This window comes from Podarcis tiliguerta (assembly GCF_965153285.1).
Source record: "Podarcis tiliguerta genome assembly, chromosome: 6".
NCBI lineage: Eukaryota > Metazoa > Chordata > Lepidosauria > Squamata > Lacertidae > Podarcis > Podarcis tiliguerta.
In genome coordinates this window covers 29043098-29067172 of record NC_139539.1, presented here as the reverse complement: position 1 = coordinate 29067172, position 24075 = coordinate 29043098, and the positions used below count along the sequence as shown (strand labels likewise).

Below are 24075 nucleotides of genomic sequence, written 5' to 3'. Positions count from 1 at the left end.
CTACAACTTATTCTAAGGAACATGAAGTATGGAACACAGCTCTGAAATGCCAAATAAAATTTAGATCAGAATCGAGACACACTATGTGACCTGTTTCTGATGTAATGTTAAGAGGTCTGATTAGAGATGGGAAGGCCTGGAAAACCCCCCAGAAAAATTGGGGAAATAACCAGTTTACCCCCCTTTTCCAAAGTCATTTTTTAAGTTTGGAAAAAAGGGGGGAACTGGTCCCCTCCCCATTTTTCCGTTTTTTTCCAGGCCTTCTCATCTCTAGGTCTGATGCACTTTTTTGAAAAAAAAGCAATAAAAGCAAAATTGCAAATCTACATCGATCAGTACTCAACCTGGAAAGAGCATGGTGGTCAAAAGTTCTGGAGAGTCCAATAAGTCAATGATGGCACGCTGAAACTTCTTACTGTAGTTTGATTGCAGGTGGCTGCAAAGAAATGGGGAGAGTTGGGATGGTATCTATATCTATATCTATATCTATATCTATATCTATATCTATATCTATATCTATATCTATATCTATCTATCATCTATCTATCTATCTATCTATCTATCTATCTATCTATCTATCTATATCTATAAAGGTAAAGGTACCCCTGCCCGTATGGGCCAGTCTTGACAGACTCTAGGGTTGTGCGCCCATCTCACTCAAGAGGCCGGGGGCCAGCGCTGTCCGGAGACACTTCCGGGTCACGTGGCCAGCGTGACATCGCTGCTCTGGTGAGCCAGAGCCGCACACGGAAACGCCGTTTACCTTCCCGCTAGTAAGCGGTCCCTATTTATCTACTTGCACCTGGGAGTGCTTTCGAACTGCTAGGTTGGCAGGCGCTGGGACCGAACAACGGGAGCGCACCCCGCCGCGGGGATTCGAACCGCCGACCTTTTGATTGGCAAGCCCTAGGCACTGAGGCTTTTACCCACAGCGCCACCCGCGTCCCTGATCTATATCTATATCTATATCAGGTGGTAACAAGAGGCAAGTCTTATGGAACCTCTTCTTCTATGGGTGACTTCTGAGATTAGGAGTAGCCAATGTGGTGCCTTTCAGATGTTGCTGAACTACAACTCCCATCATCCCTGAGTACTGGCCCATGCTAACAGGACATCCGCTTTGAGGCCTTCCCCCGCCACTCCGTCTCCCCACAAATACTGCATGAATTGTCAGCAGCCACCAACCTTCTCCATGAAGCCACATCTTGCCAAAACTCATAGAGGATGAAGCAGGCATCGCTCGATAGTTTGTGGGCAGACACACTACAGGAAAAGAAGACAGGTCACGAGGGAAAATGTTATCGCTACATGTCAGACAGTGTATAGTCTCTGACCCCAGGATTCACAGCCAGCCTAGCTCTTGAACCATCTTCACAAGGATGTTTAAGAACTGCCAGTGCTATTCAAAGGATCATTTAGTTTGTTGTGACAGCCCCATTTTTTTGCACAGCCTGCATTCGGCAGACTAGCAGACATTCTATTTTTTATCTGATGCTTTGACCTTCCACGTCACCTTGACTTTAATGAAATTGCTGGACATGCCGATATTCTTCACTCACAAGAATTTATACTAGCCTCAAACTCTACTAAACAGGACCTGTTCACAGAACCTTTTCTGGGTGGAACTGGGTGTTATACTTGCTGGCAAAAATAGCAGCCCCGTGTCAAGTTTCCTTCCACTCTCCTGTGAATCTTAAGGCATATTTACCCATGTTGTTTCCCTACCAGTGGGAGCTGCCAGTGATGTGGAATGTGGGTGACTATGATAAGGTCACGGCACAGATAAATCGGCCTAATGTTTTGGGGGATGCTGGTGATTGGGGATCGAAGGATTTGTTGATTTCAGATCTCCCAGTTCCTCTTTTTTCAAATCTTAGATTCGGTTCTCTGCATTTCTGCAGCATTTTGCAAATTTCATTTTTTAAATATCCTCATTAAAATGCTTCAGCATTTTAGGTGTGCCTTTCTCCTAATAAACATTTTTTGTGTGTGCAGTTTTGGCTAATGTACACATTTTTCCTAGCCACCACCTGTTATTTTCACTAACATATTCATTTCTATGCATGCTTTCCCCCAAATATATGCATTTCTTGAAACATTATTTGGTTGGAGAACTGCAGAGAAAAGTTTGTATAAGTGTAACTTCTGAAAGACGACTGTGTTTTGGCTCTCCTATGGTTTCAGACCCAGCAAGGTCATAGTCTCATGCTCCTTCAGACCATATCCTGCCTTGAAGAACTGCCATCACACAGCCAATTCCAGCAAACAATGAAATTGTGCCAACTTTCCCACGAAGATAATTGATTAATGCTAATACCTTCCCAAAGATTTTTATTATTATTACTACTGTATGTTCATTAATTCAGTAACTTAATCTGCTGACTCTTCCTTTTTCACTGTTTCAATGATGAATGCTTTTGTTTTTTTCCAGTATTTGGAAGTAAAATACAGGCGGTTACTAATACATTTCCAATTACTTAATGCATTTTCCAACAGCAAAAATAATTACAGAACTAGGAAAGGGGGGAGAGATTGCATTCACAATCATCTGAGTGTGCAATTTTCTTTCTGTGCTTCTGTTTGTTTTGCCATCTGTACAGAAAAAGAGTAATAACATTTCCCTGTAATGAGTCTGTATCTTGTAGTGCAGCATTCATCTACTTTATGGGGGATGTTAGGTGGGCAATTTAGTTCATAGATATATTTTTTCCAGGATTAACTATAAAGCAACCCTGTATCTTTGTTCTAAATAATACCACTAAGCTGTTTGGGAGAGTGAGTTAAAATTAATAGCCTGAAGATGGAGAGTTCGACAAAAGCCACAATTGCTGTTCTTAACAACATTTCTCATCCAAACAGCCTATGAAAGTCAAACTCTGGAAGACTTACTGTAGGCAGCTGCTCTGTCCGGCTGTGATTTCTGTGTAGGATTGGAGAGCTTGGCGGAACGCCTCTAATCCACTGTCTGCCACTGAGATCTGTCTCTGTGCCACCAGGATGTGCTGCAGAAAGTGGCAGAGGCAGGAGGGGGAAGAGAGATGGTGAGGGGTGATAGACCCATTCCAGTATGCTACATGCAATATCCCTGTGATCAAAGGCAGCCCTTTGTATCTAAGGACTGCATTCCACTTAGAAACACACACACCCAAACAGGTTCTGCAACACCCACTTATATTGATTTGGCAACTTTATGGAAGAAGCCAGTGACAAACAGAGAGTAACAGAGAGAAAGATAGTTCAGGAAGATGTGTGTATTATTGCTTAAGAAGCAACCATCCCTAGCATGGTGCCCTCCAGCAGTCTTGATCCAGAGCATGCAGATAACAAGAGATCTCAGAAGCACTGACAGTGTACTATAGCTCCCCGTTATATGCAGCATATCTCTAACTAGCACAGAACACTTTTTAGCATGCATTTGGCTGGCCCATCCATCTATCCAGCCAGCCAGCCAGCCAGCCAGCCAGCCATCCATCCATCCATCCATCCATCCATCCATCCATCCATCCATCCTTTCCTTTATTTTGTGCAAAGGCTATGGCAGATGTTTTGGAGCCCTTCCTGTGATCATACACTGATTAAGCTCCACGAATGAAGAAGAAGAAGAAGAAGAAGAAGAAGAAGAAGAAGAAGAAGAAGAAGAAGAGGAGTTTGGATTTGATATCCCGCCTTTCACTCCCTTTAGGGAGTCTCAAAGCGGCTAACATTCTCCTTTCCCTTCCTCCCCCACAACAAACACTCTGTGAGGTGAGTGGGGCTGAGAGACTTTAGAGAAGTGTGACTAGCCCAAGGTCACCCAGCTGCTGCATGTGGAGGAGCGGAGACGCGAACCCGGTTTCCCAGATTGCAAGACTACGGCTCTTAACCACTACACCACACTGGCTCTTGCAAAGTGAGCAAAGTTATCGGAACAACACAATTGTTCCTGGGAGATGACTTACCCACTTTAGGTATGGTTTTAGTTCAAAACTCATGTGAAAACCTGCTCATTTAAAGACACACTGTGGCTTCTGCAATTTTTGTTGGGTTCCTTCAGACAACCCATTTATTGAGCATTTGTCCTGATTTACTTGCATGCAAATTACATGGAGGCTGAATTGTTTTTGGTATTTATTACACATTTGTTCTGGTTTGGTTGCAGAGAGGTTATACTACAATGAATATTCACCCTGCATCCATCCTGATGTGTTTGTGGGGCATTTAGATGTCTCCCCATTACTCATTTGTTCATTCCCATGCTTTCCAATGCATTTCACCATCGCTATCCTAAAGGCAAAAAGCCCATTTATTTATTTCTTAATGTGAATTTGTTGTACTGAAGCAACAGAATGCTTTAATCCACTGTAATTGTGCCAACCTACATTTCCTGGAATGTGCTTGAGTCCTTCCAGCAAAATACAGTCTGGAGTCCCCTTTTGTAATGGCACATATTTTCTCAAAGGTTGACAGCTTTAGAAATGTCAGTTTTGATCAAACTTCTGCAGAGGCTGCCACATAAACATGTCGTCACAAGCTAGAACTAGTGGCTTCCCTTGCTGAGTGATCACAAGTACTAGAGAACTAGACTGCAACACCACTGACAGCCCTGGGCAGAAGAGAAAGATCTGGTGGAGGCAACTTTTCTCACCCTTGTAGCCCTGTGATATAAAAAGCTGCTCTTTCTAAAATTCCTTCCTCTATGCAGCTCTCAAAGGCATAGGAGCCCTGTCCTTTACTCCATCTGGTCATTAAATCATCTTCTTTTGTATCCACCAGTATATTAATAGTATCCCAAACACATTGGCTGAGGGATTTGCTCATTTTGATTATCAAAGAAACGGAGCGGTCACAATTAAACTTACAGAAGAATCTCTTCCTTTGCAGACCACATCATCTTTCAGAGGTTCCAGCCTTGGACTCTGAGTAGACAGAAATGCACAATTATTGCAAAAGGAGAACAATGAATGTGAAAGTGTGAAATGTATAATTGACTTAATGACTGCCTTTTCCCCCCCAGCATTCACAGTTGCTACAAACCACGACTTGGCTGCCATAGAAGTAGTGCTTTCTTTCTGGGGGTACTCAGGGATACACATACCCCTAAACATTTTGTGAATATTTGTACTTTTGTCCAATTACTGTATTTATTTTTTTCCGATTTGACTATAAAATGGTTATTTTCTTGAGTCAAAATGAGAGTACCCCTAAACATTTTTTTTTTTTTTTAGAAAAAAGCACTGCATAGAAGTACAGTGGTGCCCCGCAAGACAAATGCCTCGCAAGACGGAAAACCCGCTAGACGAAAGGGTTTTCCGTTTTGGAGGTGCTTCGCAGGACGAATTTCCTATGGGCTTGCTTCGCAAGACGAAAATGTCTTGCGATTCCTGGGGGTTTTTTTCCGCTCCCCACCCCTTTTTCTAAGGCACTAAGCTGCTAATAGCCTTTTAGCAGCTAATCCGCTAACCCCTTAAGCCTTTAATAGCCGCTAAACCGCTAATAGCGCTAATCCGCTAATGGGCTTGCTTTGCAAGACGAAAAAACCGCTAGACGAAGAGACTCACGGAACGGATTCTTTTCGTCTTGCGAGGCACCACTGTATGTCAGAGCAAAAAACCTGGTAAGTTGGCCTGATATATGAGAAGAATTGGAACCCCACTCCTTTTAGGGTCTAGCCTTTGTGTTTTTGAGCTCTTCCCAGAAGCAAAACCAGCCATTTTTATTGGTATCCAGACATAAAGCAGTGGGAGTTTTAGCAGTTGGTTATTTGATGTCTCACAGAATGTGTTACGGATGAGTGTAATGTGTAGGAATCAGGGTAACATCAGATAGTATTTCATACGTATGGAACACTCTTAAGAGACCACACACCACAGGCAGAACTTTCCTATCTCCGGACACAATGATTTTCAACAGAGGCAGTTCACACTTTCAGCTGCAAATGACGAGCGTGCATATATGAATCAGCTCCAAGGTAATGAGGAGGATATTTCATTATCTCATCAGCAGAAGTCCCATCTTCTTTCATAGGCAGTAAAAAACCCGAGGAAGTGAGTCAAATGGTATATAGGAACCCATGTCATAGGAGCCTAGGAAGCCTGCCTTATACTGAGTCAGATCACTGGCCCATCTCACTCAGTATGCACTGAGTATACACTGACTGGCAGCAGCTGTCTGGGATTTCAGGCAGGAGACATTCCCAGCCATACCTGTAGATGCTGGGGATTGTACCTGGCACCTTCTGCATGCAAAGCAGATGTTCTGCTACTAAGATATGGTCCTTCCCCAGAAAGATTGGAAAGTGGAAAGAACAAAATTTTCTGACATGTTAATATATGCATTTATGTATTGTGTGGCATAAGCTTTTGTGGACAACGGCTGACTTCACTGAGCTTATGCCATAATGAATTTGTTAGTTTTTAAGATACCACAAGGCCTTCTTTCCCCTTCCCCCCTCTTTTTTCCTTTTGCAACAGGCTAACACAGCTACTGTACTGGAATATTTCACAGTAAACACTCTCTAGAGATGCTCCTTAGTTCTCTGTTTCATTCTAGGGTTTTGGCTAGGTTCAATTTCAGCGGAAAGAATATGGACCTTAATATAAGCTGTGAGAATGTGTCTCCTCCCTCTGAAGTATAAAGCATTCTTTATACATGACTGGAGACAAGGGACTCCTGGCACCATAAGCAATTCTATAAAAACTTTTATTCCTTTGTCTTCGCCCTGGGAAGATCCCGGAAAGGGCACAAGAAAACCATTTTGTTTAAGGACAGAACTTTATTTAGGATTTTACTGCCACTTTGTTTTGAAATATATATGATGCTGTACATTGAACAGACTCTGGGTTGGATCCAGAATACACCTTCCACAGACAGATAGGCTCCTTTCAGCCTTTGTGGTTCAACAGAAGGATTTTGCTGGGAGGTGGAGGGAGGCAACATTTGCCAAGTCACTTAGTCCTCCAGGGTTCACCCAAGCCTCTGAAACAGTGTGGGAGGTGGTGCTGTGGATTACAGGGGGGTGGCCAGGAGTCACCTACGCTCTTCTACCAGCAGGAGCAATGTCTGGATCTCCAACTCATAATGTATTAGGCAGGCAATGCATGTACATATATTTGAAACACATCAGAGTCACAAAATGGGGCCCACCATATATAAGCCTTTCAGACTTGGTAGGTTAGTATCGGTTGCTTTGGTTAATGCAATAAACCTTAAAAGAAAGGTTGCAATATTTTTATTGACACTTGGCTTCTGTACTCTCCCCCGCCTTACTATAATCACATATCTTAGGGTCCCTTGGCTGGTAATAGTGACAGTTTAAAACTGGCTTAAAGGTGGGTTTAAAGCATAATCTACTAAGAAAAGGTACAAAGGTGGGGCCTAATGGATAAAAATAAATCAAATCTTCCAAACCCTTGTCAGTAGGCAAGTTGACTTTGAGAGGCTGGGAAAGTGATGCCTGATTATAGGGTTTTTTGCTCAAAGATTCTCTGGTCAAAGGATGGAGAATTCAGTCAGATATGTCTAGGGAAAACCTGAACTGCCCCAACAGGAGATGATATTAAAGTGAACTAAGTTGTATTTTGGACCAGATCCAAATGCCCTGAGAAGCAGCCAGGATCTTGGGGAAATGCATCTCTGTTCTACACAGAATCTCCATAATGTATTATTACTACCAGTTCCATCTTTTGGCCCACCTTACATTCCAGTTTGTCAATAAGCTGCTGTAGGTGGTCGATCTCAGCTGTCCACTGGCTGTCAGTTTCCACACAAACACCTGGATGCAATAGGAAAAGGGAGAAGGAGGAGCTGAAATCATGCAAAGTCTCCTCCTGCCTGTAGTTCAGCGGATAGGGAGTACTTCTGTAGTGTCGGCAGATGGATGGCATGGCAAACCTTCACTCCTTCATTTTAGCACAAATAAAGCTGGTCTATTTGCTTGTTATTCCTCCTTGACCCTGTGGCATTGCTCACTCCAGCCCACAAAGGAAGGCAATATTCCATTCTCTCTCTCTCTCTCTCTCTCTCTCTCTCTCTCTCTCTCTCCCCTCCCCATAATGATTTCCTTGTGGTTGCAAATGTTTAAAGAATAATGTGCTCTGTGCTGCAACACAGACAGTACCTCTGCCTGGAAAATAGCTACGACCACTTCTGACAGGTTTTCATTTGTGAATGTACTTTCTTACACTGCTGGTGTTGTGGTGAAAAATGTAACATGGGAGAGCCCTGGCCTGTGTTGGCTCACAGATCAGAAATGGGCTTTCAAGCTACTTCCAGGCTTCTTGTTAGAACGATGCCTCAGGGCCTAAGTAGATGTTACATGGACTGAGTGGCTGCCACTTGCATGGTGTGACATTGTCACACCCAGCATTCCCCGACCCTTGAAAGGGTGGAGAATGCAGAAAGTGATGATATCACGTCAGGTGTTTCTTTTACTTGACATTACTTGGGAGATGTGGGCTGGAGACAGTTCCCTGTAGGGTGGGGTGAGGAAAAGCATCAGACTGGAAGGCCTGACCTAGAAGTAGCCTGGCCTCGTGGGCTATTTTGATAAGTGGGTGTGGCCACCTACCTGTCAGTCACCTGACCCCACAGTGCTAAGGTTAGAGATAAGCCATTATCGTTGCTGCTTTTTATTATCAAAGAGCAAGCAGGGGGCTTGTCTCCAGTCCTAGTGCTGTGGAGATTAGCACTAAGATTGGAGATTCTCTTCTGCCTGTAAAAGGATAGTTAAAGGCAGCAGCAGAGGCTTGTCTCTGATCTTAGTGCTCTAGTACAATCTAAGGTCTACTTAGGCCCTGATTTGCAGCAATTAATTAGAAAGAAAGGCCCAGTGTTTCTTCTTATGAAGGCATTAAGTGTGCCTACCTTTTGGTGTACCTCTTGTATCCCTTGTGTACACCACTTAGAAAGTGCTGTATAAATTATTAAAATAGGTAAATAAATAATTCGTGTCCCTCGCATGCTGACTTCAGCATCAAATGGTGACTTCCATGAATAAGCCCCCATGTATCAAACTCTGTACCTAGAATTTCCATATAACCTTTCATGACCATGCTTTTTTCGAAACACAGCGCACACCAAGTCGCCAGATCATTGAGTAATCAAGGCCCTGTTCATGTGTTTGTTCACATGGAGGACACTAACATGTAGCAACAGGAGTGGGGCTGTGCTTCAAGTCCTGTTCTTGATGCGTGGAGTCCTTATGCATGAGTGGTCAAATGTTTCATTTGCATCAGGGGCCTCTATTACATGTGTGAGACCTCTGTGCTCAAGATGCTGAAGGTCTGGTGGTAGGAAGATGATGCAACGGTGGGGAGGGGAGGGGTGCAACTAGAAGCATGGTCCTGCTCTGCTGCTAGATGTGAGCACTCTACATGGGAGTAAACATGTAAACACGTTTTACTATGTTTTTATATGTGCTGTAAGCAGCCCAGAGTGGCTAGATGGGTGGGATATAATAATAATAATAATGTCAATAGTGCTCAAGTGATGAGAAACCAGGTGATGCCTATGGCTGTGTGCACCAGGCCATTGTTGACGGTGGCCAGGGAATTTGTACAAGACTTTCTTACTGCATTCAGACATTTTATACCCTATTTTTTCCAGAAGCCACCCCTCTGCTTCTGGCAGTGAAGCAGCCAGCCTCATATCAATGTCAAGTCTGACAAGAGGGATGGGGAACCTGCCAGTACCTGTGGTGAGCATCCCTGAATAAGGATCTGTCGGAGACAAGCAGATGTTCTTCTGAGCTCTACGGCCACATCTTTTAGCAGTGCGTGGACCAACAAAAGCTTCTGATTTGGTAACATCCTTCCTGAAAAGCACAAAATATGATGATGATGACAATCTTATTATTTTTTCAATGTATTACCTGCCCTTCACCATCAGGTCCCAGTTCAGGTTGCAACAATTTAAAATTCATTATTAAAAACAGTTAAATTATAGATAGGGTAAAGAGATGTATCTTCAGCATTCACCAAAAACTGTGTGATGAAGGTGGCACACACACACTGCTGCCATAGAGAATGTCTTCTCCCAGGACACCCCCCCCCCAAAAAATCCCAACCTCTGAAGGAGGTGGAACCAATAGGGCCTCCTTTGTTCTTAACACCCAGGAAGAACTGTAGGGAAAGAGGTAGTCTTTCAGATATTAGGGGACTAAATAATTTAGGGGTTTAAACCTTAAACTGGGCCTGAAAATAAACTGCCACCCAAAGCAGCCGTTTTAAAACAGGGGTTATATGAGTTCTAAAGAGAATCATAGCCAGCAATGCATGGCTAAGAGTCACTTCTGCTGTGTGAGTTGCTGCAAACAAGGCCCCTCATTCTTCATGGCAGGAGCACAAAGGAGAGATACCCTAAGCACACTCTTGGTGTAAAATCCATGGGGGCTTTTTCTAAAGCATTGTATTATTTACTCGTACTGTAATTCTGAAAACTTCAAGGATACGAAAAGTGGTATCCGCTTTGGGAGATCAGATCTCATAAGAATGAAATATTGGTTCTTCTCAGTTCCTCTGGGTTGCTTCTCCCTGGTGGCAATTATGTATTATTCCTGTCTCTGCAACTTGAACGTCTATGTGACAGCTCCTCTAACTTCCAGAACAGCACTGCAGCATTCAACCAGGCAGGAAATGCAGAAGCTGCTCCCAGAAATGGTGGGGACTGGGAGAAACCCTGGGCCAGAATGGGATGCTGGGTGTAGACTGCACAACCCACTCCAGTCCTGCCACTGTCCCTATTGACTTTGTGGGCAGAGGAAATATCAGTAGCAAAATAAAGTTCCACGCGTGAATGGAGTCTATCCCTCTGGTTTGAGATGTGGAGAAAAGGAAGGAAGGAAGGAAGGAAGGAAGGAAGGGAGGGAGGGAAGAAAGGAAGAAAGGAAGGAAGGAAGGAAGGAAGGAAGGAAGGAAGGAAGGAAGGAAGGAAGTGCTCTGAGGCCATTATCACATGAAGTGGCATGCCCAGAGAACCTTCTCCTCAGATTTCGGTGGCGCCTTTACATCTCTTCCCCACTCCCCCAGCCATTTCTTGTACCTTTCTCGGCCAGCCTGTTCTTCAATGGTGTCTGCAGCACATTCCAGTGAGACCTGCAGGGACTGCAGCTGGTTCATCGTCTCGCGAAGTAAGAAGCGGGTCACAAACTGTTCCATTTTGGAGGAGCTCTCATATACCTGGAGAAGTGAGGGCAGGGGGTTGGGGGGACACAGCAAAATACTTCTGAACAATCTTTCCCCAGAATTGCTACCATTGCTCTTGCTCTGTTCAATGCCCCGTGGAAACTCTTCTTTCCACCATCCAGCTGCGTTCACCAAGGAAACCACCCTGCAGAAGGAACCTGAGCTCTGATGCAAGTTCAGAGCCTTGCGGGGAAGACACAGTCAGTATCGTGCCGCTGCTGCACTCTAACATCTTTTATCCAAGGAATTCCAAATGCATAAATATAAAGGGGAGTTTTCAATACCCTCCTTAACAAAGAGAAAGAAATGCATTGAGATAAGGATTACTTTCCATAAATGAGGAAAGGGGGCCACACAAACAGAAGCTCTGCACTGTTATTGTGGGGGTTTTTTTGGGGGGGGGATAATAATTACAAATAAAAAAATGCTCAAAGCATTCTCACATAAAATTAAACCAGGAGCATATAATCAATAGATCTTTGAAATATTAGCAGGCACATTTGTTTGTTACTTTCTTTTGAAGTGTTACCTTCCCTGCTGCAATTAAGTTTAAGATTATATATATATATATATATATATATATATATATACCAGTGCGCTTTGTTCGACGATAATGAAAATGAATAAATAAGAAGTGCTTTATCCACCAAGCTACACTGCGAATGAAGAGCCTCTGTTTTCACACACAATGGAACAAAGGGATATATATATATTATTAGCCACGCTACCAGAGCACAGGTAATAATGCAATATTGTGAAGCTTCTGTTCCCCTCCATTTTTTGTACAATAAAGATGATCCACATAAAATGGCTACTTCATCCATCCAGATGAATTGCTATTGTGAGCACAAATCTATTAGGCCTGACCTGATTATATAATTGTGGATTCAGTCATCTGGCAGAAAAGTTTCTGTCAAGAGACTATACTTTTAATCCAGTTGTATGTGTACTTAGATGTAACAGCAGCTGTAGGATCCTTGGATTATTGGAACACAGGTTGTGCTGAACAGGTATAAATTGGACAGTGCAAGTGCTGCTTAAAGCAGAGAAGCAATGGCAAAATAAACATAGTGCTGTTTCATAGAATCATAGAGCTGGAAGGGACCCCAAGGGTCATCTAGTCCAACCCCCTACAGTGCAGGCATCTCAACTACAGCATCCATGACAGATGGCCATCCAACGTCTGCTTAAGAACCTCCAGTGAAGGAGACAAACATGGCACAGGTCTTGCAGGTCACTGCAGCAGCTCCCTCGCTATCCATGTCTCTTGGTCCTAAATTCTACAATTTGGAATATTCGTTTAAACATCGTTAAAATATCAATGACTTCCTTTCTTCTCCTTCCATGGTTCATTTTGCATATCATAAATCTCTGCATATTTTACATAAACTAAACCATTCAGTATTCCATTATTACATCCATCAAGACTTATTTACACTGTTGAATTTAACTTAATGTTGCCAACGTTTTCAAGTGTACACAGTTTCTCCCCATATATTCAGTAAACATTTCCCAGTCTTCTTTAAACATATGTTCTTCTTGTTCTCTTATTCTATCCTCTTTACAAAAGAGAGATATTAAAGTTTGTTACGTATATCTCATTTTATTAGGAGGGGGGATATAATATGAGCCTTCGATTCTTGCTGAACAGATATAGCACCACATTTATTTTGCATTTCTTAGCTTATTGAAATTTGCCACCTGACTCTGAAACTCTAAAAGGAAGTACATTGTGTAAGATGCTGGTGGTGGCAAGTATCCATAAATGGTAGGGTGGATTTTGAACAAGAGAGTCAATCCATCTCCAGAAGACCCAAATGCATTACATTATTAGTGCAATTAGTTGATTAATTCCTATGGCGGTTTAGATGGATGTTAAGGGGATCTGTCCTCTGTGAAAGGTCACTCAGATGACAAGTGCAATGACTCAGTGGCTAAAGAAGGGGCCTTTAATCCATGAGAGCTGGGCTGAAGTTCCTCGCTTGTATTGCAGTCAAGCCCTTTGTGGAAGTTTGCACTGTATTTGCCAGCACAAAATGGAAGCTGAAGAATGACTGGGCTGTGTGCTTTTTACAGCCAGTCCAACAAAGCAGATGGAGAGGAAGACTAGCGATAACAGCAGCAGCAGCCTTTCAGACTAGTCAAAAGCTTTCATGACTACCTGTAAAAGTAGTTTGGTATTATTAGCTATCGTATTTTTCGCTCCATAGGGCGCACTGGCCCATAGGACGCACCAAGTTTTATTTCCCCCCCCAGGCGCTTGTGGGGCCGGGAGCGGGGAGAAGCGCTCTTCTCCCCACCGCCTGCCTTCAGACCAGGTCCAGGGACAGCGGGAAGACGCGCTGTGCCTCCCCGCTGTCCCCGGAGCTTGCGGGGCAGGCAGCGGGGAGAAGCGCTCTTCTCCCCACCGCCCGCCTTCAAAGCAGGTCCGCGGACAGGGGGAAGACGCGCTGCGCCTCCCTGCTGTCCCCGGAGCTTGCGGGGCAGGCAGCGGGGAGAAGCGCTCTTCTCCCCACCGCCCGCCTTCTGAGCAGGTCCGGGGACAGGGGGAAGACGCGCTGCGCCTCCCCGCTGTCCCCGGAGCTTGCGGGGCAGGCAGTGGGGAGAAGCGCTCTTCTCCCCACCGCCCGCCTTCTGAGCAGGTCCGGGGACAGGGGGAAGACGCGCTGCGCCTCCCCGCTGTCCCTGGAGCTTAAGGGGCTGGCAGCGGGGAGAAGCGCTCTTCTCCCCACCGCCCGCCTTCTGAGCAGGTCCGGGGACAGGGGGAAGACGCGCTGCGCCTCCCCGCTGTCCCTGGAGCTTAAGGGGCTGGCAGCGGGGAGAAGCGCTCTTCTCCCCACCGCCCGCCTTCTGAGCAGGTCCGGGGACAGGGGGAAGACGCGCTGCGCCTCCCCGCTGTCCCCGGAGCTTGCGGGGCAGGCAGTGGGGAGAAGCGCTCTTCTCCCCACCGCCCGCCTTCTGAGCAGGTCCGGGGACAGGGGGAAGACGCGCTGCGCCTCCCCGCTGTCCCTGGAGCTTAAGGGGCTGGCAGCGGGGAGAAGCGCTCTTCTCCCCACCGCCCGCCTTCTGAGCAGGTCCGGGGACAGGGGGAAGACGCGCTGCGCCTCCCCGCTGTCCCTGGAGCTTAAGGGGCTGGCAGCGGGGAGAAGCGCTCTTCTCCCCACCGCCCGCCTTCTGAGCAGGTCCGGGGACAGGGGGAAGACGCGCTGCGCCTCCCCGCTGTCCCTGGAGCTTAAGGGGCTGGCAGCGGGGAGAAGCGCTCTTCTCCCCACCGCCCGCCTTCTGAGCAGGTCCGGGGACAGGGGGAAGACGCGCTGCGCCTCCCCGCTGTCCCTGGAGCTTAAGGGGCTGGCAGCGGGGAGAAGCGCTCTTCTCCCCACCGCCCGCCTTCTGAGCAGGTCCGGGGACAGGGGGAAGACGCGCTGCGCCTCCCCGCTGTCCCTGGAGCTTAAGGGGCTGGCAGCGGGGAGAAGCGCTCTTCTCCCCACCGCCCGCCTTCTGAGCAGGTCCGGGGACAGGGGGAAGACGCGCTGCGCCTCCCCGCTGTCCCTGGAGCTTAAGGGGCTGGCAGCGGGGAGAAGCGCTCTTCTCCCCACCGCCCGCCTTCTGAGCAGGTCCGGGGACAGGGGGAAGACGCGCTGCGCCTCCCCGCTGTCCCTGGAGCTTAAGGGGCTGGCAGCGGGGAGAAGCACGGGTCTCCCTTCCGTCAGCCTCTAAACCACATCGGGAGACAGCGGGATGGCGGCGTTCCCCCTCCCCGCTGTCCCCCGACCTTGTGGGGCTGGCGCTGGGGTTCTCCTGAAGTCTGGAGAGCGAGAGGGGTCGGTGCACACCAACCCCTCTCACTCTCCAGGCTTCAGCGAAAGCCTGCATTCGCTCCATAGGACGCACACACTTTTCCCCTTCATTTTTGGAGGGGAAAAAGTGCGTCCTATGGAGCGAAAAATACGGTATTTATTCCCAGGGCTTTTTTGAGCCGGAACTCACCAGAACTCAGTTCTGGTACCTCTCAGGCACCATTGCCATTCTAAGAGAATGAGGGAGGTGTTCATAGTGAGTTCCAACACCTCTTTATCTAGAAAAAAACAGCATTGTTTATTCCCATATTGCGGCAGGATGTGGGGGGGGGGGTGAGTATGAGAGAGGCTCGCCCAAAGATCCCACCCAGTGAGTTCATGGCAGAGGCAAGATTTGAACCAGGAAGTTCCTGGCTTCTCAATGAGCCTCCTTGCCCACAATACTACACCAGCTCATAGTACTGGACTTTCCTGACATATCCCGATGATGCCATTTCCTTGCACAGACAAAACTAGACCTTTGAAACACATATATTAGTTTTTTGGTTTTTTCCTGAACCACACATATTTGGTTCAACCTGTTTCTTTGTCTGTTGCTCAATGGTGGTGCCAGCTATTTATTTATTTATGTTAGGGAATGTTTGCTCTTCAACCAAAAAGGATTCCTTGGGTAGCTTACAAATCACAAAAAAAACCCCAGATAGCCCCTGTCCGTGAGGTTACAATGTAAAAATACATGACACCAAAGGGAAATGGATTGGAAAGTAGGAGGAAATAAGCAAACTCAAGTTCAAGTTCTTAGTTACATGTTGTTCTAATGAACAGCTGGAGTGGAATGAGTTGCAGAATGTACCTCTACAGAGCCCTCCAGTGGTAAATATGGGAATAAGAGTTGTTGTGGCTGATGGAAGGCCTAACGCAATGGAAGCCTTAAAATGTTGCTGAAAGACATTCCACCATCCCTGGCCATTGGCCAGGCTGGCTGGGGCTGATGGAAGTTGTAATTCAGCCACATTTTGAGGGCCACAGGTTTGTGATCTCTGGTTTAAAGGTCTCAATAAATTAAATGTAACACTACTCAGTTGGTAGAGCATGAGACTCTTAATCTCACGGCCAGGGGTTCAAGCCCCACATTGGGCAAAAAGATTCCTGCATTGCAGGGGGTTGGGGTCCCTTCCAACTCTACAGTTCTATGATTCTACTACTAATAAAAATAGTAATTTATGGTCCACCCTTTTCCCCTTAGGTCCTACGGTGGGTCACAACAGTTTAAGACAAAATACAATCACTAGAATAAGCTGAGTCTTAAAATATGCATCTCAAGTGTCAAAGGCCAGGTTTAAGAGGTGCTCAGAGGTCAGCACACCTCATGAAGCAAACAATGTAGTGAAGATTTCCTAAAATACTATATGCCTAATTGAGGTGCTACAAAATTCTATAATCGATTGGTTGACCAAAAGCAAAACTGTTGTCTGAAACCAATCCTAAAACATGGTCCTGTTTGTGTCTGCCACCCCCAGTTCAGCTGTTCACTGGTGGCGGGAAGTTTTATTACAGGAGCCATCATGAAGGCCGACGCAGACAGAACCATTTCTGTGTAGGAGATAAATTACCGACTAACGTAAGGAGGCAATGAATAATTAGATACCAAAATGGGGCTCATAAATTAAAGAACAGGAAAGATGCCAGAACTGCACACAATAAGATGATAGGGGGGGGGAAGGGAGGGGCCATTTTACCAAGGTAAGTATCACCCCAGTGCAATTTCTGTGAGATACTCCATCAGCTGACAGCATCTGCCTGGTTGCTGCTCTGAACAATGCACTTCCATTTCCATTGAAAGGGAGGAAGAGGGATTTTTGATTCATTAAGAGCCAGCACACTGCAGATTAGAAGGCAAACTCCAGTGTACATCCTCTGGCCACAGGAGCTTCCCCCTCGTGTTCCTTTTCGCTTCATAAATATGCTAATTTCCCCTTTCTTCTGCATTCCTCCTTCTTTCAAAATTCCATTTCATGGAGACATGATGAATCTACTTTCCAGCTATCTCTGCTTTGCAAAATTATCTTGGAGAAGCAATCATGCAGTGGGGTGGAGAATCTGTTTCTGGGTGCTTCTAGTCAGGGGCTTAATATTGCAAGGATACCATTTAGATGTTGGATGATTGTTAACAGTTCTTTTTTAAAAAAATCTTATCCTATTTTTGCTCGAAAGGGTTCATCCAGGTTTAATGGGTGAGAAATGCAGGCTAGCATTTTGGTGCCAACCACATCTGAAAGACCCTTTCCCTCATAAATGGAGATAAAGCAACAAAGAAGATGAAAAGCAAGAAAACTGCAGTGATTAGGTCAGATCTGGTCACATCAGGTTAGGTTTATTCAATTTATAAATCACTTCCCACTAAAGCGATTTACAACCAGTAAAACAAAATACAACAAAAACCTAAATAAAGAACAAAAAGCAGATTCAACAGCACAATACTGTTATCATTAGTGCCTCCTAAATGTCCGAGAAAACAAAAATGCCATTGCCTGTCACTGAAACAATGACAAGGTTGGTGCCACACAGACCTGCTTACGAGAGAGCTTTCCATAAATGGGGTGAATGCTACAGAGAATTCACGTTCTCTTCTTGCCACCCTCCAATTCTCTCTCAAAGGGCACACAGAAAAAGGACTGCAGATGATTATCTCAGGATCCAGGTTCAGGTGGAGACAGGAAGTTGTTTAGATATGGTGATCCCAAGTTGTGTAAGGCTTTCAGGATGAAAACCAGCACACACAGTAAGAGCTGTTTGACAGTGGAATTTGCTGCCAAGGAGTGTGGTGGAGTCTCCTTCTTTGGAGGTCTTTAAGCAGAGGCTTGACAACCATATGTCAGGAGTGGTCTGATGGTGGTTCCTGCTTGGCAGGGGGTTGGACTTGATGGCCCTTGTGGTCTCTTCCAACTCTATGATTCTATGATTCTATGAAATGGTGCAGGGCCCAACACAGACCTTCTAAACCAGAGGAAGTCGATGCAGTGCCCTCCAAACACTGGACTACAATTCCTATCACCTCTTATCACTAGCCATGCTTGATGGAGGTTGATAGGGTTGCAGTTCAATAACATCTGGAGAACTCCATGTGTTCTGCTTAATTCAAATATATTCCTGTTTCCTGGTTGTTGTGGCTCAGTGACAGAGAACAAAGGGCAAAAGAAGAAGAAGAAAGATCTCAGCCACTGGTGACTGCAAGGGCTCAGCTGTATATCTCTCAGCCATTGTAAGAGTGCCCTATGAACTTGGATGACATCACAATAGACCTGGTGTCAATCTCCCAGCCACAGGGGCTTGTAGCAACATTATCATAGCTGCTTCCCCAGGAGGAGAGCCACTACCCTGGTGGCATGATGGGGAATAACATCTCCCACAGGAAAATTAAGAAACATAAGTGTGATAAGTCTTCAGACCAGGACAAGGACAAAAGGGGAATTTTAATCTGCTTGAAAAAAGACAAGGCCACTGTAAGTACCAGTCAATTAGTTGCTCCCCCGTATCATCACCCCCAAAAAACACCAGAAGCTTTGTACAACTGCAGCCTTGTACAACTGGGTATAATACACATCCTCCCCCTACACAAGGTTTCTCTCCTGCCAAGCTATTTCTACATGCAAAGATTGTGCCATAATGCTGACAAGACTAGCGGTAGCGAAGGTGTTGCCCTCCAGATATTACGGGACTACAATTCCCTTCATCCTTGACCATGTTACCTGGGACCGATGGGAGTAATTGCTCAACAACACTTGGAGAGCATCATCTTGGCTACCCGTGAACTAGACCCAGGGACCACAGTGTCACCACCATCTTAAGAGATCTGGGAGTGAGTATTCTCAGCACTGCCATCCCAACTGTGGAAGGCTCTCCCTGGAAAAAGCCATCCGGGGCCTACTTTGCTGTCCATTCAGCACCAAAGAAAGACATTTCAAAAACCTTTTCATGCTTTTCAGACTTCACATCAGCCTTGTTTCTGGTCCCAAATGTATAACTGTGGACCTTCACACATACCCCTCCATGTAGGTTGGTGGTGTCACATTCTATAAGTGGTGATGGTAATCTTCAAAAATATTGGAGAGATTTCCAGATATCAGGAGAGTGCCTTTTTGCACTTATCATTTATGATGGCATAACTACTTTCCTTCAGGGTTTCTTATCTGGCATATTGCTGAGCAACTTCATTATTACTCAGCTAGTATTTTGAAATGATGTACTATCTCCCACCCCTGTGTACCACAAAAAATTGACTTTTGTGAAAGATCTGGAATGGATCATCAATGTTTGCATTTGTGTGGCATTCTGTAAGCATTGTCTCAGTTTTTGTGTGGAAGGGTTGAGAGACGCCTGTTTTCCTTCCCCCTGACCACTGCGAGCTGTCGGCATGCAAGCTCTGTTCGGAGGAGGGATATACAGGGTGAGTCTTTTAAAAGAGGCCCCATGGAACATGTGTACTCTGTATCCATGGGGCCTCTTTTAAAGGACTCACCCTGTATATGGTGAAAGGAGTCAATGGTACTGAGTCAATGCACCGCCCATGACTTCAATTATTAGCTGCAGACAAAATTCCATCACATTAACAAGGTTCACCATAGTTCAGGCAGACATGCAGATCCTCTTCTAATCTCCTATCTTCCCACAATATTCCAGCACAACAGACATTAAAATAAAAATGATAAAAGCTGTGAAACGGCTACCTCAGTGCTCACGCTCATAACTCTGACATTTGCTGAGGGACACAAGGGTACTTGAGGGATAGAACTACAGCAGTGGCACTTTTCTCATGAGGGCACAACTCACCCTTAGTTTGGAAAGCAAAACCTCAAAGTCACTCTCTAATAACTGTGACGTGTGAGCAAAAGTGCAGGCAATCAAGCTACAAATTAACTCTTTAAAAAAGCCAGATCAAATAGCAACCATGCTATGATAAATGGCAAGTGTGGAAAGGACCTAATTCTTCTCAGTCAGCTCTCGAGAAGAGACATCTATTGACCATCCAAAGGAATGGTCAACCAATGAAGTTGAAGGATGAGAGATTTGCAACAGACAGAAGGAAATCCTGCTTCACACAGCATTTCATTAAATGGTGTATTTGAACAAGATGTGGAGGTGGCTAACAATGTAAGAACATTAAGAAGAGCCTGCTGGATCAGGCCAGTGGCCTGATATGAACGCTAACATATCTTTGCTCCTAATGAAGGTTAGCTAACTCTGGGTTATAGAGATTACAGGGATTTCCTGCTAGTGAGACCTACAGATTCTTCTGCACAACACCCACACCCACCCACCCACCCACCAGTTTCCTGTGATGCTAATGACACAATTTATTTAGTTTTGCAGTTTCACACTTTTGCTGCTTTGTCCTTGCTGTTCCTGCAACTATTTCTTCATGGAGCATTCCCTATTTCACTCCAAGTCTCTCTTCTTTTCCAAATTCTGAATGCAATCTTAAGAGGGAACACTATAAAAAGCTGAGACTAAGCTTCCTCAGTTCCACTAGTGCAGGGGTCGGCAAGGCTTACCGGGCATGGGCCAGATCACTCCCATGGAGATCCTCCATGGGCCGGAAATCACTTCTGCGCATGTCCAGATGCCGGAAATCATGCCTGTGCAGAAGCAATTTTCAGTGTCTGGGCATGCACAGAAGCGATTTCTGGAACCGTGGAAGAGAGTCCCCGCACCATGCTGTGCCGGTTTAGTGCAGCGCATGGGGACTCGCTGAGCAGGTGGCTCAGTTTGGGGGCGGCTCGTGGGCCAGATAAATGGCCTCCATGGGCCACTTCTGGCCCATGGGCCACAGGTTGGGGACCCCTGCACTAGTGCATTAGATTTCAGTACTACTGAACACAACTGATTACAGCAAATCATCCACTGATCTACCAGTAGATCCCAGTCTACCTCTTGCCCACCCCTACCCTAGATCTGCCCCACCCTTCTAGGGCCCATGCCCCACTCAGGGCAACTTTACAATCACTATATATATTGCAACATTAAAGATCTGTTTCAAAAACAATGGCAGTGTTAACAGGTAAAAATGACCTTCATAGTACTTAGCAGGCAAAAATGTGCCAGAATAAAATGTCTTTACCAGCTAGCTAGCAAATCACAATTCACAGAACAAGGTGCGATATTGCTGTAGTCACTTAGAAGGCCCAATCTCTTGCTGTCATCAACTGTGCCTCCACCTCCAGAGAAGGGCAGGTTGATACGGAAAGAAGAAGAAGATGATGATGATAATTTATGCCCCGTCCATCTGTTTCCCATGGGTGGCAATCCCATAGGTACATTGGACATTTAGGGCTTTAAAGTTGATTGCCAACACTTTAAATTGTGCCAGGAAACAAAAAAGCACTCAGTGAGGATGCTGCAGGATAGATCAAACACAGTCCCTCTGGTGCCCACTAACAACCTTGTTGTTGCATTCTGGGTCAGCTGCAGCACCCAGAGACTCTTCTGTTCAAAGGTAGCCACTGCAAGAATCACACGAGAGGAAGCCAACAGTGTTTAAATGTCTGTCAGGAGGCAATAGCTGAGACTATGAGGTCCAATCAAGTGCTTGACTCAGGCTGCAGAAATGGATCAGGGAGAATTCTTGTGCTTGAGGGAGGAAAGTTTCAGTTTATTAGGAAGATTCTGTTTTGCTTACAGGTCAAGGTAGTGCTGCTTCCTCCTCTTGGAAAATTGTCTCATGGCTCCAAAGTCCTCCCCCTCTTCACTCTCCCCCTCGGGAGCAGGGTAAATTTTTGTGGCCGGCAAGAGCCAAGGGGCTACCGTGGAGACAGTCCCAGCAGCCCCTCATTGCCGTTTCCTTCAGCAGCCCGACGAGGAGGAGGAGATGGAGACCACCAACTGCGGAGGATTCTCACAATGTTTTTCTTGGTTGAGGCTGAAAAGACAGGGGTCAACGCAGAAGGAGACTCCACGGTTGCCAAAAATAAAATCAAGAATTGGTACACCATACATCCAGTAGGCGTGAGAGGACCACCTGGACTGTGATCAGCAGACATTGCCAGATCAAGGGTACGGAAACAAAAACCTCCAGGACACAGGAAGGCAATAAACCAACCTGAGCATCTCAAAAAGGCTGGTCACCTTTAGTGTGTGCTTGAAAGTGGGGCGAGAACAAGGGTCTGTTCTCACGTGCTGCTATCGTGCCGATCACAAGGGCAATGTGAGGTTAAAGTAAGACTTAACGGGTTAAGGCAGAGATGAGGAGCCTTGGGTTTTCCAGATGTTGTATTCTGACTACCATCAGCCCCAGCCAGCGTCGCCAGCATGGCCAATGGTCAGGGATGATGAGAGTTATAGTCCAGCAACAACTGGAGGGACACAGGTTCTGTTCCCGGGTTGGATATTTATCATTGTACAATATTAATGCACGAGCATGCTAGAATCATTCAGGCAATCAAGCCCATCTTTGTAAGAGGCAAGCTGCACAGGTTCCTTGAGGTTGTCAGCCAGGAAACAGGTATGGTCCTCCTAGAAAACCCAGCAGACACCATCCAAAAAATCCAGAAGAGAAGTAGCTGTAAGATGTCGCGCCAGCAATTGCTGATTGGGAACTAACAGCTGTAACATTGCTGAATGTGCTGTGTAATAGGGAGAGGCCCCAATTCACCTCCCACGCTTAACTATAAGCTATGAGCATTTTGCTTCCTTTGGGTACCTTCATGTTGGTGCCTCATGAGGGAATCAGGTTGTTTGTTGTGGCTTCCAAAGCCTGAAAACAGCGGAACCATTGAGGAGAATTCAGTGGCAAGTGGAAAGGCATTTCCACAGCTCATAGAATCATAGAGTTGGAAGAGACCACAAGGGCCATCGAGTCCAACCCCCTGCCAAGCAGGAAGCACCATCAGAGCACTCCTTGACATATGGTTGTCAAGCCTCTGCTTAAAGACCTCCAAAGAAGGAGACTCCACCACACTCCTTGGTAGCAAATTCCACTGTCAAACAGCTCTTACTGTCAGGAAGTTCTTCCTAATGTTTAGGTGGAATCTTCTTTCTTGTAGTTTGGATCCACTGCTCCGTGTCCGCTTCTCTGGAGCAGCAGAAAACAACCTTTCTCCCTCCTCTATATGACATCCTTTTATATATTTGAACATGGCTATCATATCACCCCTTAACCTCCTCTTCTCCAGGCTAAACATGCCCAGCTCCCTTAGCCGTTCCTCATAAGGCTCCTGTGGCTTTATTGGGTGTTTTGGAGGGAGAATCATATACCTGTTTACAGATTACCTGCAAGGATGTCAAAGATTAAGAGTTTCTCAGCTCCAGTCCTAGCAGGCACTTTAAGAACAGGCCTCCCTCTCATCCTCTGAAGGGCCAGTCAACTCATTACAGTATTCTTTGAGAAATAATGATGTATTCTGAAAAAAAATTGGTATGTAGCTTGGGACTACAGGGGCACGGTGCTCCAAAACCACTTCCATACTCAGCTCAGATACCATCAATTCACATTTCCATAGGCTTTTATAGTTTGGGAATTCTTACGCTACTGGATATTAGCCATGATAGGTCAAATAGAACTTCCAAGGTTAGAGGCGGGATATATTTGATTTTCTGGATGCTGTTGACAAACAACAGGGTGCCCCTGTTATATTATGTCTGGCCTGTGGGCTTGAAATACAGAATTTGCCATATAGCAGGTCAGACTATTTGACATTCTAGTCTAGTACCATCTACTGACTGATGGTGGCTCTCCAGGGTTTCAGGCAGAAGAGGTCTTTCCCATCATCTGCTATTTGATGGCTTTTACTGGAGATGCCAGTGATGGAGCCCTATGCACTATAATCATTTGCTGTACCACCGATTTATGGTTGCTACCCAGAAAGCTTCCCAAAGCATCTTGCTGGCCTTTGTTGGGGACTAGGTGGACCCTTTGTCCATCTAGGCAATCCTTATGGTCTGGCAAATCATCACACATTTTTCCTATATGAAGAAGCTAAAAGGGTATTTGACAAATTCATGGTGGATAAGGCTATCAGTGGCTGCTATTCATGATTGTTACGTATTACCTTTGCTACCGTAGGTGGCAAGCCACCGTATGCCATTTGCCGGAGCTGGCAGGGGCAAGGAGCAAGAGAGGGCTA

At 45.7% G+C, this 24075-nt stretch overlaps 1 protein-coding gene and 1 long non-coding RNA gene across 2 annotated transcripts in view; one reads left to right on the top strand and one right to left on the bottom strand.

Moving 5' to 3' along the window:
* The window catches only part of NECAB3 (N-terminal EF-hand calcium binding protein 3), a 91863-nt gene that overhangs the window by 4884 nt on the left and 62904 nt on the right, over positions 1–24075 (bottom strand). Inside the window, exons 6-12 of the mRNA XM_083444081.1 lie at positions 11017–11153; positions 9669–9790; positions 7671–7750; positions 4839–4895; positions 2890–3002; positions 1186–1263; positions 345–436 (exon numbers count right to left, since the gene is read on the bottom strand). Coding sequence (XP_083300207.1) covers positions 345–436; positions 1186–1263; positions 2890–3002; positions 4839–4895; positions 7671–7750; positions 9669–9790; positions 11017–11153 — 679 coding nt within the window. The remainder of the gene's footprint in view (positions 1–344; positions 437–1185; positions 1264–2889; positions 3003–4838; positions 4896–7670; positions 7751–9668; positions 9791–11016; positions 11154–24075) is intronic.
* Positions 18216–22068, top strand: LOC310679224. The gene is made up of 2 exons (XR_014512151.1): positions 18216–18459; positions 21635–22068. It is a non-coding gene; the product is annotated as an uncharacterized lncRNA (long non-coding RNA).